A 25,331-nucleotide genomic window follows, 5' to 3' on the forward strand; every position below is an offset into this window, starting at 1 on the left:
GTCCTCCTGCATCAAATCATCAATGACCAAAGGTTTAAGTGTACCAGCCATTTCGACCCAGCAGCTACAAGAATGGGGCAAAAATTGGATAATCCACAAAAAGCCATGTTCTTAAGTCCTCAAAGTCTATCCACCATCTCACCGCTCTCCTGAAAGCTGTTATAGCACACCCAAGAAGCCTGATACAGTAAATAATAAAAGAGGTTCATTTGTTCTTTGCCCTTTGCCACTGAACTAAATTTCAACCCTATCACTATTAGCACATTCTGGCTGTTAAGTGCCCTATCTATCCAGTGCACTATAGTAATTCACCAAGCCTACTTTGCTGGCAGCTTCTAGCCCTGTAAACTCTTCTGCCGAAAAGGATAAGACTTCATGCAAACAAACGTTCAGTTTTCCTGAAAGTCAGTCACCTCCCTGACTTGGCCATTTACTAGCGTTCCTTAATTATCATTGAATCAGAATCCTAGAATTCTCTAGCCAACATTATTGCCTGGGCACCATTAACATACCAATTATAGCAATTCGAGGAGAAAACTCACAATCACCATCGCAGGGATAGACAATAAATATAATTTTGCTAGTAATGTTCACATCCCAACATCAAAACAACTGAAAAAAATACTTTTTATAAAGCTCAGATATTTTATTTTTATGGTCCAATTTAATTTCTTCTGTCTTCGCATTGCCTTGCTATTTATGATTCTGCCTCCTTCTCTTCCCCTGAGCTCCAGTAATTGCCTGTACACCACAGATTAACCTGATGTACCACAATGATATTTGCATTTCATTGTTAAAGCGCAATCCCAATTCCTTCCCAAACATTGTGTTACTAGTTTGAAGTATCCAATTTTCAACTTTCTGTTTGTGACTCCCTTTCCCCCTGACACCAACACAGTGTAACCATTTACATAAGTGATGAGACTCACTAACAATGGCCATTGATCTGAAGATCTCTGGTACAGAATGCCTGAGTACTACCCCCGGTCCTCAGCTCCAGCTCCCGGGGTCTTTAACTTTTGCTGCATCACTGTAGAGTCAGAGTTCAAACCTATGCGTTCTCTGCCTGTGGACTGGTCCATGGCACATGTAGAGAATGTTGTTATTAGCTGACCCATTAAAGCAGACTTTTGTTGTCAAGTTTTGCAAAGGCAGGTGTAACTTGAACTTTTCTACAACAATTTAAGTTTTTACACCAGTCACTAAAGTAGATTCTCTGGGAACTTGGAAGCTGGTGGCGTGTGACAAGAATACATGTAATAAAGATATGAACCTTGCCACTGTTGTGGCTTAGCCTGTAGTTTATAGATAGTGGAAGAGAGTGGTTAGAATGTGGAATTTGCTACCACATGGAATAGTTGAAGCGAATAGCTTAGATGCCTTTAGGGGAAACCTGCTGTGTTCTTGAGTAAGAAAGGAATGGAAAGATATGCAGGTAGGTAGGATAAGATGAAGCAGAATGGGAGGAGGCCCATGTAGAACATAAACATGTCTGTTCCTGTGCCACACATTCTATGTAATTCTCTATAAATAGGGAAGCCAGCAAGGAAAATGCTGCAGATTTCCAGCTGTAATGTACAAAGAGTGAGAACGGTAGGTTGGGGCAGAGACAGGCAATGTGGCAGAGGTGAAAATAAGCAGGTTTCAGGATAGAGCAGATTTGGGGAACAATAACTGCGTTTTGTAGTCAAGCATCATGCAAGACCTCTGATCACAACCTGAAGTTAACCTGAAGATGGAAAGTCAGATAGATTGGAGGTGAAGGTTCATGGACACTTGGGCGGGCGGAAGGCAAATATTTTGTGGCCAGCACAGTGGCACATTGGTTAGCACTGTTGCCTCACAGGGTGTGGAGATGCCGGCGTTGGACTGGGGTAAACACAGTAAGAAGTTTAACAACACCAGGTTAAAGTCCAACAGGTTTATTTGGTAGCAAAAGCCACACAAGCTTTCGGAGCTGCAAGCCCCTTCTTCAGGTGAGTGGGAATTCTGTTCACAAACAGAGCATATAAAGACACAAACTCAATTTACATGAATAATGGATGGAATGCGAATACTTACAACTAATCAAGTCTTTAAGAAACAAAACAGCATGAGTGGAGAGAGCATCAAGACAGGCTAAAAAGATGTCGCTGAGTCACTGAGTTTCTGCTCAGCGACTCAGCGACATCTTTTTAGCCTGTCTTGATGCTCTCTCCACTCATGCTGTTTTGTTTCTTAAAGACTTGACTAGTTGTAAGTATTCGCATTCCAACCATTATTCATGTAAATTGAGTTTGTGTCTTTATATGCTCTGTTTGTGAACAGAATTCCCACTCACCTGAAGAAGGGGCTTGCAGCTCCGAAAGCTTGTGTGGCTTTTGCTACCAAATAAACCTGTTGGACTTTAACCTGGTGTTGATAAACTTCTTACTGGCCTCACAGGGACCCAGGTTCAATTCTGACCTCGGCTGACTGTCCATGTGGAGTTAGCACATTCTCCCCATGTCTGTGTGGGTTTCCTCCGGGTACTCCGATTTCCTCCCACAGTCCAAAGATGTGCGGGTTATGTTGATTGGCCATGCTAAATTGCCCCTTAGTGTCAGGGGGATTAGTAAATATGTGGGGTTATGGGGATAGGGCCTGGGTGGGATCGTTGTCGGTGCAGGCTCGATGGGCCGAACGGCCTCCTTCTGCACTGTAGGGATTTGATATTTTGTCTTTTGCTGACATTAAGCTGGAAGACCTTTTTATTCTTGAACATAACACAAATGAGGGAGCACACATTCAAACTGCTGAATGGAAATTCTGGTGATGCCAGGAAGTTCTTTATGTGAATGGTGAGCAGCAAATGAATTTAAATTGCCTTTGAATTTATTTAAGGAACATTGGCAGATGGACTATCTCCCGACGATCTAGGAAAACCTTCCTGACCTTTTGATCTTGTGAATCAAGCTGGGAGGCAGTGAGCACCAAAATCAGACAGTGGGGATCAAACCTGAGGGAATGATGAAAAAATGGACACTCTAATGAGAAAATTGGAAGGGGGGATGGTTTAAGTTTATTTTTACAAATAGGCTTACACTAACACTGCAATGAAATGACTGTGAAAATCCCCTAGTCGCCACACTTGGGTGCCTGTTCGGGTACACGGAGGGAGAATTTAGCCTGACCAATGCACCTAATCAGCATGTCTTTCAAACTGTAGGAGGAAACCAGAGCACCTGGAGGAAACCCAGGCAGCCACAGGGAATACAGACAGTGACCCAAGCTGGGAATCGAACCCCAGTCTCTGGTGCTGTGAGGTAGCAGTGCTAACTATTGTGCTACCATGCCACCCACTGTCTCCCTCAGACTCTCTCATGCCTTCAGGTGACATCCAATTTGGGAGTGACGTTAGGATAGCAGATTTAATGTCGAGTAATGCAGACACGTACTGTACGCAAAAAACACACTGGGAAAAGGGGGAATCTCCCTCTGAAAAAAAGAATCTGTCAACAGCTAGTTTGCAACAATAGAATAGGTAATGATGCTGAAAGCAGTTTTATCTCTGACCAGCTATCTTTTTCCCCATAAGGGAAGGCATCTCGCAAATTGTATTCTGGCTTTTTTTTTAAACCGGTGTCGCTGTTACTCTTGTTTTAAATCTCAGCGCTGCTCGGAATAGATGAGGTCACTTTATTGTCACATGATATCTGCAGCAGTGATACAATGATTCTCTGGATTTGTGCTATGGGAAGCACTCGCCCTAGCGCTCTCCCCACTGGATGCAGGCAGGCCAACTCTCACCGCTGAGTGGTGGAGCGGACCGTCAATCCGCCGGCGTCCCCACCCACCTCCTTGCCCAGGCGAAGTTCGGCTGCTTGTACAATGCAGCTGGAGCGTGGCCAGTGGACGGGTGGGCAGGGGGAAAGGCGACACACACACACACATACAGAGCAACCAGGGGGAAGGGGGGTGGAAGAGAAAAAAAAAGTAACCGGGACACAGAGTTTTAAATACTGACATTCAGCTCGATTGCTTGCGTGGGGAAGGAGATCCAGATGTGTCAAACTCTCCTGTTCCAGCCGAACTGAGTGCGGGCAAGCTCTCTGCTTGTGCATGTTGTCCTCTTGACACATCTAATCAGTCGGAGGGGAGGGGGGCGGGGGGGAGTCGCTGCCAATTTTCTTTTTAATTGTTTCTTTTTGAATTGCATGTGTTTGTGTTTTGTTAACTGGGGGGGGAAATGCAGTTGGAGACGCACAGGACGGGTTGAACATGTGGAAAATGGCACCTTTGGCACGTCCTGGTAGAAAGGTGATTCAGAGGCAATGAAGCTGACCGCACCATGGCCAATGGAACGGGTCCGAGGAGTATGTTGAAGTGCGTGGTAATTGGAGACGGAGCGGTGGGCAAAACTTGTTTGCTGATGAGCTACGCGAACGATGCTTTTCCGGAGGAATATGTGCCAACTGTGTTCGACCATTATGCGGGTAATCTTTTATATATGTGTGTGTGTAAACACATTATATATTGTTTTTAATTTGGGGGAGCTTTATTTATTTATTTTTGTTTTCAAATTCACCCCAGCTCGATAAAGCTGAACGCCAACTCCCCAGAAAGTTTCAGTCAAGTTTAACTTGCCTGGCTGTCGTCTTTTTTCAATCAGACGTCTGCCTTTGGGATGCATGCCCCCATCCGCTATTAATTAAAAACATTTGCTATATTATTCTGCCAGTTGCTGTAGCACTTCCATGTAACCACTCAGATATATCTTTCTTTTCCTGTTTTCGACAGTTACTGTCACCGTGGGAGGTAAACAGTATCTCCTTGGACTTTATGATACGGCAGGACAGGTGAGCTTGAATTTGTATTTACTTATTTTTCTGTAAGTATCTTTCAAGGAGAGGGAACATGTTTCAGTTGTTCTTGTGCATGCTCTGTAGGACGTTTGCGTTTCAGTGTGGGGAAGTTTAGCAGTGTCTGTAGCAACTGTCTCATCACAGAACGTGACACCCGATTCGTGTCTTTACTCTGGGTGAAGATGCCTCATTTTATTTTCTTTCGAGCTGAATTCCCTGAGGGGGAGTTTTATGTAAGTTGTGATGATATGAAGAGTCTGCCCCAAAGATTGCTGGGAAAATAATGGCAAGTCCACAATGCTTGCTGTTTTCCAGTGGCTTTAAACCTCCATCCCCCCCCCCGCCCCCCCCCAGCAATTTGTGGGGAGGAAGAGATAGGCAGGAGTTTGCCTTGCACAAACTGGAACTCATCATCAACCTCCCCAACAGTCTCAAGAAATTGCTGGATTTGTGCCACCAATATGAATTGAACTCCGCACAGAAAGCTGCTCTTTCACACTGTAAGGACACTCTTATGAGCAAGATTTATGTTTCCTCAGTTCCACTCAAGTTTAAGGGCCCAGAAAGGAAACAGTTGAAACCGTGGAGTCTCACCCCTACAGCTAGCAAATTGTTTGTAGAGTTTTTAAAAAAGTTTTTAATTGTTTTAATTTCTTTCTTTTCCTTTGTCTCTTTATTCTCACTCCTAGTCTAATCTTGCTTTCCCTCTGTCTCTTTCTAATTCAACTTTCCTATTCTCCACCCTGTGCTCGGTTTCTTTCTCTGACCTTTAATTTCATTGGCTAGATAGACTATAGACTCCCATCGTGCACCAATGTCCCAGATGTCCTAAGAATGATTTGCACTTCCAGTAATTTGCGGCTCAAATACTTTTTCAGCTAAAGGATGTGGGGGAAAAGACCCCTTGACAATCAAGGTGGCTATCTTTTCAACATATGCTAGTTTGCCAATGATGGGTCAAGGAAGTTAGATGATGGTGAAACAGTACATTCACAGTCAGAAAGGTATTGGGATTTGATAAATATGTGTTTTTAGATTTGTGTGCATTTTGTTGAGATAAGCAAATAAACCTTATTTTGTGTGAGCCGCATTGTCTTATGTGTAGGTATCATTAACATTTGTTCTCTATTGAACTTATATGAATAGATTAACACTTTGGGTAGAAAAGTACAGTTTATGTGGAAAAGTTTAAACTGTTATGTTTGAAAATTTATGCAAAATTGCATTCCTGAGTTAAAAGTGAGTAAAGCTGTACTGATAAGATTGCTGGAAATGTAAATGTACAGTCAAATATTTGCTCATGTGAACATTGAAATAACCAATACTTTTTTTTTTACCATGTATGTGATATGTTCCCTGGTATTGTTCAATTTGAGCTGATGGGCATACATGTTTTGGCCGTGCTTTTCATTTTTCCCATGTTTTTTGTGCGTATAGACAATTCTGCCTTTTTTTTGCACCAAAATCTTTAATCGCCCAGTAACTAATGTAAATAACACAGTGTAAATTTTGTGCTTTTAAAACTGCATTCAATAAAAAGCAAATGAAGCCACCTTGAATTCAGAAGAATTCATAACCTTATTAGCGGCTTACAAAAATATGATTATTTGGTAATCAGCCATCATAACATTCCAAGCAGACATATGGATTTAAATTCTTCAGAGGGTGATGCTGAGTTTGGTTGTTAAATGGTTCCAGAAATCAGCTGTTGCTTTTAAACTTCTGATTATATTAATTGTCAATAGGCATAGCTCTAGATAATTCTAATAAACATGGCCTTTTGAAATTAAAGTGCTGCATTTTTCTGAGCTGGAAAGGTTAACACTGAAGGCACTTCCTGTTATGCTTAATTAAGAACTTCTTTGAGTGATCAGCAGTACCTGATTAGTAAAGAACCTTTGTCTTAAAACAAAAGTTTAAAAACTAAATTTGAAGGTGCATTACTTAAATTTGTGAGGTGAACTTTAGTTTTGCTATGCCATTCCCATCAAATTTTAGTCTTCAAGTGTGATGTGTGGATGTATGTTAGTTACGATAGTGACTATGGGATGTTTACCTGCTCAGAAGCTAAAGGCTATATATGAGAGTCCTATTTATTACTTTCTTATCCCTCAAAATCATTACTGAAGGAAGACTGGATCCACCTTTATTCTAATTGATTTGCTTTGCTGAACTTTAAATTGTTTGGTAATTTGCTAGTGAGGGAAGGCACTTCAAATTGGGGTCCCATTCCTGGGCAAATAGGCACATTTTACAAGTTTTCGCAAAACACCAATATGAACTCACTTACGTACATAAATGAAACAACTTGCATTTTAAATTAATACATTTTTAAGGGGACAGGAAACAAAATATCAGAACAATCTAATAAAATTGGATCAGCTGAGCCAAAAATGTGACTGTAATAGGGTGACCTGATGCTCCGGTTTTGGCAGGATAGTCCCAGATTTTCATGAAGCGCCCCATGTTCCAACAATTTCATCAAAATAGTTTAAATCTCCTGGTTTTCAGCTTTCCCGTTAATTCTGCAGGAGTGGAACATGTTCGAATTGAATCACTCTATTTAGGTTTGGGCAGGCTCCTTTAGTCTGCTGCTTTGCCTTGTAATCGACACAATTTGCCCGCTACTTTGGAACAGCTTCTTCCCTGCTGCCATCAGACTTTTGGATGGACTTACCACATATTCAGCTAATCTTTCTCTACACCTTACCTATAACTGTAACACTATATTCTGCACCCTCTCCTTTTGTTCTATGTACTCCTATGTACTCTATGAATGATATGTTTTGTCTGTATAGCGCGCAAGAAACAATATTTTTCACTGTACACCAATACATGTGACGATAATAAATCAAATCATTACATTTCTGGAGAATGACTGGAAAGGTCTTCCGGGTGAGTTGGACTGAAAATGGGTGGCAGGGAGGCGGGGAGGTGCTCGTTCAAGTTGTTTACACCCATGGAGTGAGACTGGCGGGGAATCGACTTTGAAGGGAAGGAAACTTACTAATTTGTGGCCACTTCACTTCTTTCTAGTAGTACACAATTATCAAAACAGAGAAGTTGCAGCACCCGAAGAACCGTAAAGGGAAACTTGTTCGTGTTGTGAGGGAACATTACCTCAGGGAACCCTGGTTTTGGCTTTTGCAAATCTGGTCACCTTAGTTTGTGATAACCAAAGAGACAGTTGAAAACGGGCTTATGACCGAAAAAAGGAGCATCTTTAATAAGGGTGTCCAATGCTCCAACTGTGAAAACCCTCATTAAAAAAATTATTAACAATTATTTTTAAAGCAAAAGCTATATGGAACCAATTAATAGTTTAATTCATGTATGTAAGTGAGGTTTATTTTTAGTGAATTGAGACTGGAGGTGGGGGGGGGGGGGGGGGGTGGGGGGGCTGTGGTCCCTCTTGTGGGTGGCGCCAGGTCCAGGCTAACTGACTCTTGAACATAAACTTGGGTGGGTAGGGGGTGAGTGGGGGGGGGGGGGGGGAACTACACGAACTTAAGGAGTTTTGAGAGTAATTCCTGTTTAAAATTCTCTGATCTTTTGTGTTGCTCCGGCTGAACTAATCGGAATTGCTCTGTTGTGACTTGAGTAAACTAACGGAAGTTGTACTTGCAATGTTTTTTTTTAGAAAAAAGAACTCTTTAAGTTCTAATGTAGAGAATTGGAAGTGTTGCAGCAAGAATTCATTGAAAAGAACATTTCCTGCTGAAACTGGATTCTGACCTGTTAACATCTGCAGAAGGCATTGGTCTCAGCCAGTAGGGGTCTGGCTAGTATAGTTGTTTGAGTATGGGGTGGTGGTGGGGGTTGCAAGGAGGGGGGCGGTGGGGGGGGGGTGCCGTTATCACAGTGCTTTTTAATTTTATATATTAGTAGCTACACCCTAGTGTTACTATTCCCAACAAATGAAATGACTGGGAGCCTTCCTCTTTCTTTTCCCAAAGAAACTGCGATTGAATATTCTACTCTCGATCGTACTCTACACGTCGACTAACTTCAAAAATAAGATGACTTGAAAATGTTACTCCTTGGGTTTGAGATCAATAAAGATCTTTCTATTAACCCTTGTTTTCTTTTGTCAGATACTTTTTAAACACTGCATCACTTAAGTTTTCCTTTCCCCCTAGCTATCAATGTATTGACATTTTGAAATTTGTTGGAATGCGACCACATGCTCCCCATCTATTTTTGTGTCAGGCAGATGGTTTTGATTGACTCAGCCTTCCGTGATTAAGAGTACGAGCATGAAAGCAACAGATGGTCAATTACTTTACAATTGGTAACCTAACAATTTTAAATTCATATATTCTGCTGCAGTTGTTTTTCCTAAAGCTAAAAAAGATCATTAAACCGATAATTTCTATATTAGACAACATTTGTACATGCTTTAACATTGAGGTATCATGTTTCAGAGCAGCCTTATCCCTATAAATATAAGGTTTTATTTTTCAGCACTTTCCCCAAGTTAAGTCTCTGAGAGGGGGTTTTAAATATCTTTCTTTGAATTGTACAGCTTGTGCTCAGAAAGCTTTCGAGTGTAACCTTCAAGCTAATTAGCATTACCTTTTTAATGTTATGTTTTCTAACTTTGCATGGAACGTTTGTAGCAATTCCATGCACATACGCGCTATTAACTGCATTTCTGGATGTTTTGAATTACGTGACATCTAAATTATGTATTCAAATATGCTTTTGTCCATTCCAGTTGCAATGGTTTCAATTGCTTGTGAAAACTTTTGAAGTTACGAGTGGGCCTCACTTTGCTCCAGTAGCTTCCGTTCTCGGATACCATTGTGTATAGTGTAAATGAATTGAACAGATGCCCTTTAAGAAAATTCATACTTGATTTGTCCTTCTCCCCCCGCCCCCCCCCCTCCCCTGCCCCCTTTCCCCTTTGCCCCTTCAGCACTAGTTAGATGCAAAAACAGAAGCTGTCCACATCGCATCCATGTTTATTCACTTGACATAAACCATTCCTCTGACCAATCATTTCCCCAGTCCAAATAATTGATATTAAGCTAACTCTTGATTGGACAGGACCAAAGCTTGATTAACTGGTAATTTTGACAACATCAGTTCTTTTTTGAGTGGAAGAACGTGAGTAGTCGTAAAATGAAAATGGAAAATCATACAAGTGAGTTACTGCAGTTTTATATCGAAAGGCTGGCAAGGTGAATGGACTGTGTACAAAGTATTTTAAAGAACATTAATGAAGTCTATTCACAGTTAAGCAGAATTGAAGATATTTAAGGTGTACATATTTTTTAATATCACTTATTTTGTATCTTAAAACTTTTGTTTGGGGAGGCTAAGAATAAACCTTTTAAGGATAGATACTTCAGGTCTGTAGAAAAATATTACAATGGCCTTTAGTTTTGTCTTGCCAAATTAATTAAGAAAAATAATATTTTTATTGCCTTCTGTGATCTATATTGTGCAGCACAAAGCAGTTTGTTTTTGTTATAATACAGTAACCACCATGTGAAAAGTGATTTAGTGAACTTGAATTGTAGCAGCCTCAATCCCATGCAATAAAGGCAGAATAATGCTAAAAATGTTCATTTTAGGTTTTACTATCAGCACACACAAACCCCCAGCAATTTTTAATGGGGAAAGAGGAGCTATGTTGTACAACTCCAAATAATTCTATTCTTGGCTCCAGACTATTAAACGAGATGGTTTTTTCGCTGCCCCAGTGGCACAACTTATGCCTCTGATATCAGCATTGTTTCTGCACTTGTCTTTTTCTCTCTCTACTTGGAGTTATATAACTCAATTCAGCTGAGCAGGTTGGATTCTCAGAATATTGTCAATGCATGAAACCCTTTTTCTAAGGGTCTCCTGGAGTTTCTTCCAATGGTGGAACTCAAGGTCCCAGCTCAGAACTGGAATCCAGGAGTGGGTTACTGTGCCAGTCTGTCAGACCACAGAACCATGCTCTAGTGACGTGACCGCTAAAGCTTTGTTTAGTCAAATTACGTAGGTTGCACCTGCTCACCTGTGAGAGAAACAAGTATTATATTGTAAGGCCAAACACATAGCTTTTGAAACAGAAGTCAGTCTGTGCTAATGTAATTTCCATCATTTCATGTATTTGACTCCTATCTCACACACACATTTCACACCAGTAGGTATCTGCATTTCTCACTATGAAAAATGCATCTGACTAAAAGGGTCTGACTAGAAGAATGAACGCACAAAGTTTGTAACCTTTTTATTTCTCCTGCAAAATGTCCTAAATCCCTAATTTTGAGGCAAGAGTGTTTAATGAGAGTGGAGAGTGTTAGAAACACATATACAGATTAATTCATATCATAAAGGGAAAGGAAGGACATTGGGAGTGTTGACCCTTCTGAGGAAGGAACAGTGGCTGAAATATTAACCTATTTTTTTTTTCTAAAGATATAGATAGAGATGCTCTACGTTTTCAACAGATTATCTTTAATATTTACAATTACTTGGCTTCCTTAGGAAGATTATGACCGCCTGAGACCTTTGTCTTATCCTATGACTGATGTTTTCCTGATCTGCTTCTCGGTTGTGAATCCAGCCTCATTTCAGAACGTAAGAGAAGAATGGGTGCCTGAACTTAAAGAATATGCACCAAATGTTCCATTCCTACTAGTTGGAACACAGGTACATCTATTTTACAACTTACATAACTTGTTCTGCCAATATTTGTCCGATGTGTCTACAGTTTAAAAATTGTAACTAATAGAAAACTTTGTTGTAGCTTAGACCTTGGGTTCCCTTCCCACTGAGTTCGTTACTCAAATGTTGTATTGCCTTTTCTTAACAGCTCTGACTTCCCAAACAGATGTTTCTGGTTTGCTGACTGGGGTAACTTGAAATTACTTGGCACAAGAGGGATAAGGTTTGTTAGATGTAGTGGGAAGGGCAGTTACTTTAGCCTGTGTTTCCCACGTTACTAACTTACCTTGCTGAGTTGCCCTGCTGCAACTATGCATTAGTTAAACACAAAACAGCATTTGTTACAGTTGGCCTACAGCCTGGACAATTCAATTTTGTCAGATCAAAGAGATTTTGGGGGAGGGATTGGGAGAGTAGAAACGGGTAAAACTCAGCTTGTACTCTTGCACTGGAACTCTGGAGCATTATTACTGAAGGTAAAAGAAATTAAGGCCTAAACTTGTCATGGTCTTCATATCATCCTTATTTTTACAAAACAAAACGTGAATTTGATGCAGAATTGAGTGCTGCAAAATATTAATTCAATTAATAAATGCTCCAGATTATCTTTAAATCATGATGATTTTGATTAATATAACACATCTGTAAACTAATAGATGGATAATAAATCTTAAATCGTGCCGGAACCTTAGCTGTAGATATTTATTTGCTGGAGATAACTAAAGGGAGTCCGCAGCCACCTCCTTAAGGGATACCCTTTGCCCCCGGAAGCCAACCTCGGACCTGTGGTGTGGGCTGGAACAGCTGAGGCAGCTGTGAATGCCTCAGGATGAAGAAATCACAGCAGCTGCCTCAAAAACGTGAACATACAAGCAGGAAAGCCTTGTTGTGTTCAAACACCACCTGGATGTTGACTGAATGGAAGCATTTCCTGTTCATAAAGGTTTCCTGCAGCTAAATGAGTCACTTTTTAAATGATGTGGGTATCGCTGCCTTGACCAGCATTTATTGCCCATCCCTAATTGCCCTTGAACTGAGTGGCTTGCTCAGCCATTTCAGAGGGTAGCCAAGAGTTGACCACGTTGCCAGGTAAGGATGGCAGAGTTCCTTCCCTAAGGACATTAGGGAATCAGATGGGGTTTTTTTTTTGACAATCAACAATAGTTTGATGGTCATTTATTAGACTGGCACCATCTGCCATGGTGGGATTTGAACACGGGTCCCCAGATCAATACGTTGGGACTCTGGGTTACTAGTCCAGTGACAATACCACAAAGCCAATACCCTATATCGCCGCATACATATGGTCAACCACTCCCTGAACTTGTGGGAAGTCAGTTACGTCAGCGAAGACCCTTGCCCTCTCCATCTGCAATGTTACGTTTGTTGCAAAGTTGATGAGATCCCTTACCCAAGCAAAGAGTGCATCTGTCATGATGGGCATGAACCAGTGGGCAGCAGGTTGGGAAGTGCCATGTAGGTCTGCCACAGATCCCTGAACGAACAGGCCGCATAGAAATTGAGAGCCCCAGAAGCCTTCAGTGAAACTAGCAGGGTTAGGGGATCGGTTGAGTGTGACACGAGATCTTGCTCCACCATGGCACATGTTCCAGTTGTTTCTCTTGAGGCTCATAGCCTTTGACTATACTGGGTCTTGGTCATGTTGAGGCAGGATTTGCTGAGGAAGTAGACCCTTACCTCAGGATAACGTCCAGACTTCTCTGGCTGTTCACTAGTGGCGGATTCTCTGGTCCCGCTGGCAGCGTACCCAAACCATTTGTTTCCCAGCGGTTTCAATGGGAAATCCCATTGACAGAGGTGGGACCAGAAGATCCTACCATTAGCGAACAGCGCATCGCCTCTTGCTGCCGAGAAACCCACTGATGGGCGGCCAGAGAATTCTGGCCAATGTCTCATGCTGCTCCTCCTTCTCATTTACTTTGTGTTGCCTCTTTAAAATTCCTTGCTTTGGCCGCATGTTGTTGCTGTTGCTCTGCCTCTATGGCCCATACGTGGAACAGGGTATGCCAATTTTTTCCACTATTTTTGTTCGCTGCACACTCTTTCCCCCAGCAAGCCTGGCGGTCTAACCTGGATGCCCGAGGCAAAGGATTACCCTTATGGGCCACACAGATATACCTTTTCAATTGCACCAGCCGCATCCCTTGGGGTCAGCAACAAACCTCTATCTGTGATGGAAAACCTTCTGTAGCCCTACTTTAAATTTTCTGTATTCTGCACAAGGGAATGGCACCTTCCAGGAGGCCTTCTGAAGATTTTATGACTTGACAGTAATGCCGCAAATCACATAATGTTAAAATAAACAAGGCTTTTAAATGCCAGAGTGGAGTGCCACTTCTGTTTCGAAATTATGGGCTGCATTTTATGAGCCACCTGCTGGGGGAAAACAGGTGGGTGGACCTGTGGGCCATGCCAACTCACATATCAATTATTCTCTTGGGCCAATTGAGGACCTTAAATGGCCAATTAATGCCCAATTAAGGTTGGTCCGATTTAACAGGCAGTGGGTGAGGCCTACGTTCAGTGTTTAGCTTGACAGGTGTAACCTGCGGGCTGCTGGTCAATGGAAGGTAGTGGTGCCTCTTTCTTGGCACCTTGTGCCAAGTGGGGGTTCTTTCCTTCCCTCCCCCCCCCCCCCCCCCGCCCCGCCCCCACTCCCCCCCCAAACACAGTTTTGCCTCCTCTGTCCATCCTTCCCTGCCCTGTCCAACATGCTTCCTCAAACCCTCTTGCCAGGGCCCGCCAAAACGGCTCTGGCAACTTCCCAGATTTTATCTTATTTATTTATTAGTGTCACAACTAAGCATACATTAACACTGCAATGAAGTTACTGTGAAAATCCCCTAATCATCACACTCCGGCACCTGTTCGGGTACACTGAGGGATAATTTAGCATGGCCAATGCACCTAACCAGCACATCTTTCAGACTGTGGGAGGAAACCGGAGTACCTGGAGGAAACCCATGCTGACACGGGGAGAATGTGCAGATTCCATACAGACAGTGACCCAAGCCGGGAATCAAACCTGGGTCCTTGGCGCTGTGAGGCAGCAGTGCTAACCACTCTGCCACCATTACCAGGGCTTGGGGTCTACCATGACCAGAGCTTGAGGTCATCCTTGCTTCCTCTTCCCCCCCAGGCCTCCTGCAATACTGGCACTGGTCACCCATGCTGGTGTGGCGCAGAGCTGCTGGGCTCTGATTGGCCGGCAACTTTGAGGTGGGACTTCCTTCTGGAGATAGACAGAATTCCCTTCTCATGAAAGGACCATTAATGGACCAAAAAATTAATTAGGCATGGCGTGCTTGTCTGCAAAATTTATGCAGGGGTGCAGGAAACATATAATCCAGCCTAATATTTCTACCTCCATTACTTGTAAAACCTGATAGTGATAATTGTTTGCAGGAATGCGAAGTGTTGTGTGTTGCATCAGTTTCACAAAATATCAGATTCAATCACAAGTTTGGAAACACAGATGTCTATTTATCACGGTGACACGAATCTTTTTCACAGAAGTGGTGCTAGTGAATGTATTCATGTCAAAATATTGTCACTAATTTGGCCAAATCAAAAATAATGATTATCACCTTTCAGTAATGAAGGCCTGTGGGAATTTCATTCAGCAGTGTTGTGCTTGGGTAATTTCTGTGATAAATTACTAACAACTATTAACAATGAATCCATCACCGTGTTTATAGAAGTACCGACAACATTTTTTTTGGTGGAAAGGCAATCCTGGTTCACTTTCACAGAATCATAGAAACCCTGCAGTGGAGAAAGAGGCCATTTGGCCCATCGAGTCTGCACCGACCACAATCCCACCCAGGCCCTACCCCCTTATCCCTACATATTTACCCACTAATCCCTCTAACCTACGCATCCCAGGACACTAAGGGGCAATTTTAGCATGGCCAATCAACCTCACCCGCACATCTTTGGACTGTGGGAGGAAACTGGAGCACCCGGAGGAAACTGACGCAGACACGAGGAGAATGTGCAAACTCCACACAGACAGTGACCCGAGCCGGGAATCGAACCCAGGTTCCTGGAGCTGTGAAGCAGCAGTGCTAACCACTGCGCTACCGAGCCACCCAGGTTTTCCTCGCAGGTTTTTCATTCCAACTCTGCTACCTCCACTCTGTAACTCTCTGATTCATTTACTTTTGAGATTTTCCCCTTGTTTGAGGGTGGGATGTGAGAAAATAACATAAAAATTGTGGATAAAAGCAAATTACTGCGGATGCTGGAATCTGAAACCAAAAGAGAAAACGCTGGAAAATCTCAGCAGGTCCGGCAGCATCTGTAAGGAGAGAAAAGAGCTGACGTTTTGAGTCCAGATGACCCTTTGTCAAAAATTGTGGAATCAGGTCGCGATGGAAAAGTTGAATACCTTAATTAAACTTTCTAGAGTGTTTTGATATTTAAACTGATTCCAAGAGTACAGTACTCTGGGAACTGTTGCCTGGCCAATTAGACCCATGCATTATAATATAGTTTGTGTATACGCGTTTGCAATATTTGAGATTTTGACCAACATGATGTTGGACAACCAAAAGCAAGGCATTTTGCCTGTATATCCACAGGAATCCACTCTTCAAAGAACATTGCTGTACTCCCAAGTAGAAAATAATTGTTTCTTGTTTGATGTTTATTTTCATAATTCTCCAGAAGAATAAGATACAGGTTCTTGATGGGAAAACTGCCTTGAAATGTTCAATTCCAAAGGCTGCTTGTGAGTTAAAGCAGAAGGCAAGTTTAGGAGAACAATTTTTAATGTTAAGCATCCCGTTATCAACTTTCAAAATTCTTCCTATCAGAGCGAATTGCAGTTTCCTCAGTTCTAAAGAAGTTTAACTTTTTATTTATTAGTCACAAGTAGGCTTACATTAACACTGCAATTAAGTTATTGTGAAAATCCCCTAGTCGCCACACTTCGGCACCTGTTCAGATACTCAGAGGGAGAATTTAGCATGGCCAATGCACCTAACCAGCATGTCTTCCGGACTGTGGGAGGAAACCCAAGCACCCGGGTGAAACCCACGCAGACACGGGGAGAACGTGCAGACTCCACACAGACAGCGACCCAAGCTGGGAATTGAACCCAGCTCTCTGGCGCTGTGAGGCAGCAGTGCTAACCACTGTGCTGCCCCGTATCACCTTACGTTTCCAGCCTATTGTTGGTTGTTATCTACTGGCAGCCGCATCAGTTTGGTGTCTTCATAACATCCGACACCAATGGGTGTTGTTTTACAATGTATGCATTATGAAGTTACTGGGAAAAATACCTATTCACTGAATTTTAATATGCAAAAACACACAGTGACCTCTATATGATTAGATGGGGAGTTGAAGGAAATTCCTGCTGTTGAAAAGTTTACAACACTTTAATCAGGATCAACATAACGCCAGCTCCTCTGCCTTGCCATGGGGATTGAACCCTAAGAAATATCTGGGAACTAGAAACATGACCCAATCAATAACGTGATGAAACTTTAAGTATGGCGACAGGCAAGCAAGGTGGTTAACCTTGATCGTGGTAATGGAACAAAATTGCCGAGCTATCAGTCAATATGTCAAAGTTCAAATATCAACAAAGTGAGAAAACATCCTAGTATTTAAAAGATTGGAATATATTTAAGTATGTACTAAAATGTGACCAGTTTGAGATTGGATTGTAATTGAGTGCTGTACGTGCACATGCATAAAGAAGCTAATTTTCTGTTGCGAGTACACAATTTTAAAATTCAAATGAGCTCTAAATTTTCTTTAATGATGCAAATTTGCTACATGCTTCGTCGCTTTACTATGATCTGCTATGCTGATTAACATGCTCTGATTTGAGTCACTAAATATCTCTTCTGAAAACTCAGCTGAGAAATTACCATACGGTGAATGAGAGGTCACCTAATATTCCATGTCACAGAATGTTCGGCCATTGCCTATTGCCATTTTTTAACGTTCCCATTTGGTTTTAAAGAAACGAGAAGATTTACACGTCAGTACCAAACTTTGACACGAACCTTTTGCAACTTAATTTTTTAAAGATCTGCTTTCTACAGATGGGCGTTCTGGAACCATGTGTGCTTTGCTCCTATCTGTAAATCGATCTCCACTATGTGAATTTCGAAAAGTCCTTAAATCTTAATCCAGTTTTCATAAATGCCTTCCATTTCATCAGATACTGGGCTGTGTTTGGAAGTAGACATTCTGGGAACTGTTCATGTGTCTGGTTTCCAAACATATGAAGACTTTTAGGAGTTTTAAAACCATTCCCTTGATTTTTCTGATTGAGTTGAATGACTCACTTGAGCCTCTTAAAATTATCTTAATCTCTATTAAAATGTAGAGTAATGGATAGTTGGAAGTGATCACAAGGCAGACATCTGACCAAAGGTTCATGATATTTGCATGCTTGGCTGAGAATGCTGCTGAAACATGAGATTCGATTATAACCTTGAAATCGTTGGTTAGCATCCTCATAGCGCATAGCACTTCATGTTTTTATCTTCAGTCTGATGTGGGTGTTTTCTTTTGAAGTCTTGTCTTTGCACGGTGAAGCAGATGTCTGTGTGCCCTCTGTCCTTGACCATTTGCACATGACAATAAATGGTTGTGACATTATTGCTGCAGTTTGGAGGGAAATACCAAGCAATTTTTGTCAAGTTCAAACTGTGAATTTTAATTTTGCTGTGCTCGATGCTGATTTTGTTTTTGGCAAATACTGCATTAATAGATTACATGTGGCATTTCATTTGTTTCCCCTTTGGCATAACTCAAGAGAAGCTTCATTTCGTTCTAAGTGGAGGCATGTTTGGTTGTGAGTCAAATGATTGAGTACAGCCTGTACATTTAGAAATGAGGCACCAGATTTCAGCCACGTCACAATTGCTCCGAGCATCAGATCTCTTTTACAATCAGAAAATTTGTATCCTAAGTAGGGAAAATGCTTGTGTCATTTTGGAAAGCTTTCCAATTACATAATTCTCTCTCCAAATTTGTGTTTATTGTTTCACTCTTCCAAAACCATTTTGGACCCATTTCAGTATATTTGCCACAATAAGCTATTTTCTTTCTCAAACTCCTTGTGTGGGCTGAGTCTGCAGCAGCCTTGCAATGTGATCATCTTCCATTTGTGTGAACAAAACCAACATGATGCAACTGCCTCATCGGAAGTTTGTGTCTATATTTGTCTGTGGAGTTATGATTGACAGATGTCGCCACACTGATTTCAGTTTGTGGAAAAATCTTCTTAATTATTGAATTATCTAATGCAAACTCTACAACAATGATGCGTGAAATTCAGAAGAGACACTTGCTAAAAAGTGTCCAGATAATCTTATGATCCTTACAACACCAACTCTCGGGCAGGGACCTGAAAGCAGCACTGCTGTGATCCAGAGCTCTATTCACAGAAAGTTTCAGAGAAAGAACAAATAGAAGGAAAGAGAGAGTCCAAATAGAGGCCGGCAGCTAACATAAAAGTGGATGCAAAGGTCCTCTGTCAGCATGCAAATAATAAACGAGTGGTAAGAGGAGGAGTGAGGCAGCAAAAAAGGGGATTTATGAATGGATACAGGGGGCTCGATTGAAGTATTAAATGAATACTTTAATTAATTAGTCTTTAGTAAGGGAGATGCTGCTGGCCTGGCCATAGTAAAAGAGGAGCTAGTTCAGACACTGGAAGGATTGAAAATTGATAAGGAGGTGATCTTGAATAGGCTATCTGTACATAAAGTGGATAAGGCACCAGGACCAGATGCAATACATCCAAGGATACTGAAGGAAGTGAGAATAGAAATTGCGGAGGCACTGGCTGGAAGTTTTCAGTCTTCCTTGAACTCTGGGTGGGGCCAAAAAACTGGAGAATTTCAAATGTTACACCCTTGTTCCTAAAAGGATGCAAAGATAAGCCAATGACTATAGGCCAGTAAGTTTAACCTCCAATAATGGGGAACATGTTAAGAATGATAATTTGGGGCAAAATTAATAGCCATTTGGCAAATGCAGGTTAACGAAAGAAAGCCAATGTGGATTTGTTCAAGAGTAAATCGTCTTCAACTAACTTGCTTGAGTTTTTTGATGAGGTAACAGAGAAGGTTGATGATGGCAATATTGGTGACATAATATACATGGATTTCCAAAAGACTTTTGATAAAGTGCAACACAATAGACTAGTGAGCAAAGTTAGAGATCATGGAATAAAAGGGAGAGTAGCAACATGGATACAAATTGGCTGAGTGACAGGAAACAAAGAGTAGTGGTAAATGGTTGTTTCTCGGATTGGAGAAGGTTTATAACGCTATTCTCCTACTCTTCCTGCTGTATATTTGTGACCTAGACTTTGGTTTACAGGGCATAATTTCAAAACTTTCAGATGATATAAAATTTGGAAGTACAGTATTGTGGACCATGAGGAATATAATGCAGATCTTTGAAAGGATCTGGAATGCACAGCCTGAGAGTGTGGTGGAAGCAGGGTCAACTGAGACTTTCGAAAGGGAAGTAGATTATTATCTGAAAGGAAAGATTTTCAGGACTGCATTGAAAAGACAGGGAAGTGGCAAGAGGCAGACTGCTCTTTCAAAGGGCCAGCACAGACATGATGGAACGAATGGCCTCTTACTGTGTTGTAACTGTTCTGTAGTTAGGATTTTCCATTCCCGCCAGTGGTAAGTAATGGAAAATCTGGAGAGGATTTTGGCTTATATAGTGGGACTGGAAAATCCAGCCCTATGATTCTAAATGTGTCTGTACAGGCTGTATAGAAATGGATTTTGGGACAATGTACCACATTGCAATATACTGGATTACAGCACTGTTGAACAAATACAGTCCATTAGTTTTGTTGCTCACTTGGGGGAATTGTTGTGTTCGGGAACGGAATGTGTTGTTCTGATAGATTGAAATAACGTCCATCATGCTGCATAACAATAATTGCAATCTGACAAAACAAACATTTAGCTTCGTTTTTTTTTCAACTCTTCACAATAGTGAGATGGGGGGAAGAAAAGAATTCCGAAAGATAGGTACTCTGAGCTCTAGTAATTTATACCTTGATAAGCCAAAATGCCAGTGTAATTATCCTGCACTTGTAAGTTCTGAGTTCTGGCTACGAAAACTGATGGAATCTGAAACAAAAACAGAAAATGCTGGAGAAACTCAGCAGGTCTGACAGCATCTGTGGACAGAGAATAGAGACAGTGGGCCCGATTTTACCATTTCCATTCTAAGTGCTGAATCTGGGCGTAATGCAGATCCGACTTGGAAGTCTGCTTTCAGGCACCCCCGTACGCACTCAGCCATCTCCAGTCCCATTCGCGCTGTGGGGGGGGGCTTAGCGCGGCCGAAACGATCGGAGCTCGGAACTGCGCATGCGCAGTTAGAAAAAAATTTGAAAAAGCGCGCCCGTTTCAGATCGCTCCCGAGCCGCAGAAAGCAGCCCTGGAGCGACAAGCGGGAGCGATGGTGCACACACACATCACTGTCCCCCTTATCCACCCCCCCCACTACCCACACACATCACTGTCCCCCTTATCCCCCACCCCCACTACCCACACACATCACTGTCCCCCTTATCCCCCACCCCCACACATCACTGTCCCCCTTATCCCCCACCCCCACTACCCACACACATCACTGTCCCCCTTATCCCCCCCCCCACTACCCACACACATCACTGTCCCCCTTATTCCCCACCCCCACTACCCACACACATCACTGTCCCCCTTATCCCCCCCCACTACCCACACACATCACTGTCCCCCTTATCCACCCCCTCCACTACCCACACACATCACTGTCCCCCTTATCCCCCCCCCACTACCTACACACATCACTGTCCCCCTTATCCCCCCCCACTACCTACACACATCACTGTCCCCCTTATCCACCCCCCCCCCTACCGAGACCGATCACCACCCCTGCCCCTTCCTCCCCCACTGATCATCTGCAGACCCCCACCACCAGAGGTCCATCTGTCTCCTCCCCCCAGCAGTGAGCGATTGGGCCCCCCCCGGCCCACAACGATCTGGCCTCACTCACCACCCCCCCCCCCCCCCAAGAATGGTCTGGCCTCACTCACCCCCACCCCCGAGGAACATCTGACCCGCCTCCTCTTCCCTCCCCACCAGACAACGATCAGCCCTCCCCCCACCCCACCACCAGACAACTATCCGCCCTCCCCACCCCCCCTTCCCACCAGAGATCCATCCGACCCGCCTCCTCCTCCTCCCCACCCCCAACCAGACAACGATCTGGCCTCACCCTCCCCCCCCCCCCCCCCAAACCAGAGAATGGTCTGACCCGCCTCCCTCCTCCCCCCACCACTGATCTGAGTCAGAGAGTCGTTGGAAGCGCTGAACGCGCTCTTCAGTAGCTGGAGCGCCCGATTCAGACTTTTATTTAGCAGGTCCATTACGGCGCGGTTCCGGATTGGCAAACGTGGTGGTAAAGGGGGAAATGCTGATAAAGTTGGGCGGGCAGTTCATGAATTCGGTAAAGTGTCAATCTGCACGGATGCGTTAATGGCCTCACACCCGACTTTACCACGTTTACGCGCCCGTTACGCAATGGTAAAATCGGGCCCAATGTTTTGAGTCTGGATGACAAACGTTAGGTAGAATTTTACCGGCCCGCCCGCCTGAGGCTCGTAGGATCGGGGCGGACTTGCCGGTAGAATTCCGGATCTTGACTTTATTCTCTCTCCACAGATGCTGTCGGACCTGCTGAGTTTCTCCAGCATTTTCTGATTTTATTGCAGCTTGGGTAGTGTTGGATTCACACCCAAAGGCCACAAATGAAGGACAGCATTAGAACCCATTGCACCATACACACTTCAAAGGGAGCCTCAGAATATTGTTCCTCGGCAAAAGCTCTGTTGTTTGAAATGTCTGGGGGGAAAAAAAACGCTTTCAAATTTGTCTGAAATTCATATTCTGTATATGGATTGTTTTTCAGATCGATCTTCGTGATGACCCAAGAACTTTAACTAGGCTAAATACCTTGAAGGAGAAACCTGTGACTACGGAACAAGGGGAGAAGTTGGCAAAGGGGGTATGTTGTTTCACTTATCTGCTATTAAACAGTGTGTTTCTTTCTGGACTGGCAAAGCTCATCACTGGAGCATATCTAAACTTCCTCAGTTCTGAAGATCAAAGCTTTAGCTGCTCTAGAGCCCTGGCTTTTCCCTCCATACAGAGCAGTTTTACTTCTCAACGTTGGATGAGCCTTTATCGTAATTGCATCTCGACGCTATGCCAAAGTATTTGAATTTTAATTGATTTTCTTTTTTAAACCCTCGAATTTTCATCAAGACCACAGGAAGGTTCAAAGCCTGGTGGATGGCTTATTAATGAGGATGTGGGGGCCGAGGAAAAAAGCTCTCCACATTACGCAGTTATCATTACAGTGGCTATTTATACTACCAAGTCTGCATCACAAACCTAAAACTGGTGTTTATTAATGCAAACAAGTCATTTAACTTGATGAAATTAGCAGTCAGATTGCAGATCACCAAACAGGAGGTGCCCAAGTAACTGAAGGAGCAAGTATAATTGCAGCAGAGTAAAATAGGCCAAGTTTATGGGGCCATTCAAGGTTTGGCCTTGGATACTGACTGATGCAAGAATCAGTTCTAGTTTTAATCTTCATTGTGCACTTGCTCGACCCAGTCGCTGTTGAGCTTAAGTCACTAGGAACTGTTTTGCTATTCTTCATCTTCTCCACTCTCCTAGGCTCAGTTTGCTTTCCTCTTGGGTTTTGTTGCCCATATAGGTTCCGACTCAACTGAAGGTGGGCACGACTGCGTTGGTCTTTTACTGAATGTCTTATCGACTGGCTCAAACACCCTCAGGAACAAGAGGCATGTGCTGATAGCCAGGGTCAGCTGTTGGGGCATTTGCTAAAAAAGCAAAATAACTGGCTTGGCAAATTCTCCGCGGGTTTAAGGATTGTTTTTGGCTGCTTGCTGTGCCCTATCTGGCCAAACTTAATACCCCACAGTTCGAGAATTGCTGCTCAATGTTCACAGAGTAGCCACTTGGGAAAAGTTACCAGTGAGTAAGTCAGTATCTTTAGAAAAATCAGAAAGATGGAGAAAATGCAGTACTTTTGTTTAAAATATACAGAACCAATTTTACATTTGTGTATTTTCTTTTCTAATTTAATAAATTAAGTAATACTAGACTTTGGGTGGAATCTTACGGTTGTTCACGCCGGTGGGATTCTCTGGTCCCGCTGCAGTTAATGGAGATTTGGCTAAACGCCAGATTCTCCGTCTTCACTGCAGTGGCCGTGGGGCGTGAACGGCCTATAAGATTGTGCCCTTTATAATTCTGTACATTTTGTTTTGGCGATTTGCAACAGGTTTTCCAAAACATAACTCTGTTCCTTTTGTCCCTCTGACAGATTGGAGCATATTGCTATGTGGAGTGCTCAGCGTTAACACAGAAAGGACTAAAGACTGTCTTTGATGAAGCCATAATAGCTATTCTAACTCCAAAGAAAAATGTTTTGAAAAAAAGACTTGGATCAAGATGTATAAACTGCTGTATGATCACATGAGAGTGAGGATACAGGGGGAAAAAAAAGCTGATCCAGCCCACTGTGAAAAAAACCCTCCAGCAACTATAAAATAGTGCTTGTGTTACATATAATGAGTGTGCAATGCAGCTAGAGATGAAAGCAATCTAGATTCATCATCAACCGCACAAGTTTTGTACTGGAACAAAAAAAAAACAAATTGATGTCATATGGAGGAATTTATTCCCCTGGAAAGTACAATATTAAGATTCTCAGGGGTTGTTTCACTTGCAAAAGCTACAATTTTTTTCCCTCATTTTTATTTAGGAAGCAAATCATCTGAGGCATGCGACAAACAAAAAGGAAACCCTCGATTCTGTTCTGGAACATAAAAGTGTTCGAGAAAAGTCAACATTTTTATTCTACAAAAACATAAGCCTTGGAGAAATGCCAAATAACCCACATGTGGCTCTGCACAGTTCAGAATGGAGTTGGTTCAACGGCAGCATTCTCGACAACTGCTGAAATCATCTGCATTTGTACGTGAGGTGTTTCTTGTGCCAGTATATCCATAATGGTGCGATGACAAGACTGATGGTGAATCCAAGTGTTGCTCCAAGTGTACAGGAAATTGGCCACACCTGTGAAAAGTAACAACTATAATGGTGGGTTGCACATGAAGAACCTCTTAAGCACAGATTTTAAAACAACCAAAATTTAAAGTTTTCTTTCTAGCCTAACCTGGCTCTAATCACAAGCTTAAAAGTTCAATCTGTACAGCGTAGCATCAGAGTTGTTCCCTATTGCTGTGCTTTTTGTGCAAATGGGGAACGGTTAAAATAGCCTTTTGTAGTTTCATTTTCACCATTACAGCCATTTATACACGCACAGAACGTTTCTTAAACATCATGAAAATTTCTGTAGGTTTCACCTACTTTGGCAAGTGTTATTGAAAGAATGTTAAACACTAACTTATATACCACACTTGTATTAATCAAGGTCTTTCCTACATCTAAAATAAATATATAGGAAACATCCTCTTGTATAGAAATGTGAAACAACAAAATTCCTCAGAGTTGCAAGCTATGTCTAAAATAAAGTTTGATTCCTCCCCCCCCCCCCCCCCCCACCACCACCTCCCCTTTTGAGTGTCCAGAAGCTGAATACTGAGGATTCAACTTTGTAATGTTGTTTGATACCAAAATAAATTTTATTATTTCAGTGTATAGTGGTGTAAAGTCATTCTACCCTGCTCAGGCCACTAAAAGGAATGCTTGTGGTATTTTGCCAGTGTTTCAGGAAGCC

General features: G+C 42.5%; 2 protein-coding genes across 3 annotated transcripts in view; one reads left to right on the top strand and one right to left on the bottom strand.

Moving 5' to 3' along the window:
- Nucleotides 1-3,816: 3,816 nt before the first annotated feature.
- On the top strand, nt 3,817-25,252 carry rhoq (ras homolog family member Q). Its single transcript, XM_078229686.1, has 5 exons — nt 3,817-4,454; nt 4,759-4,817; nt 11,307-11,471; nt 22,464-22,559; nt 23,913-25,252. Exons 1-5 carry the CDS (start codon nt 4,310-4,312, stop codon nt 24,066-24,068), a joined length of 621 nt encoding a protein of 206 aa, XP_078085812.1. The 5' UTR covers nt 3,817-4,309; the 3' UTR covers nt 24,069-25,252.
- The window catches only part of pigf (phosphatidylinositol glycan anchor biosynthesis, class F), a 48,631-nt gene continuing 47,550 nt past the window's right edge, over nt 24,251-25,331 (bottom strand). For both annotated transcript variants that reach the window (XM_078229688.1, XM_078229687.1), the window contains one exon: nt 24,251-24,667. In XM_078229688.1, coding sequence (XP_078085814.1) covers nt 24,554-24,667 — 114 coding nt within the window. In that variant the 3' untranslated portion in view covers nt 24,251-24,553. The remainder of the gene's footprint in view (nt 24,668-25,331) is intronic.

The sequence above is a fragment of the Mustelus asterias genome, chromosome 15 (genome assembly GCF_964213995.1).
Source record: "Mustelus asterias chromosome 15, sMusAst1.hap1.1, whole genome shotgun sequence".
Taxonomy (NCBI): domain Eukaryota; kingdom Metazoa; phylum Chordata; class Chondrichthyes; order Carcharhiniformes; family Triakidae; genus Mustelus; species Mustelus asterias.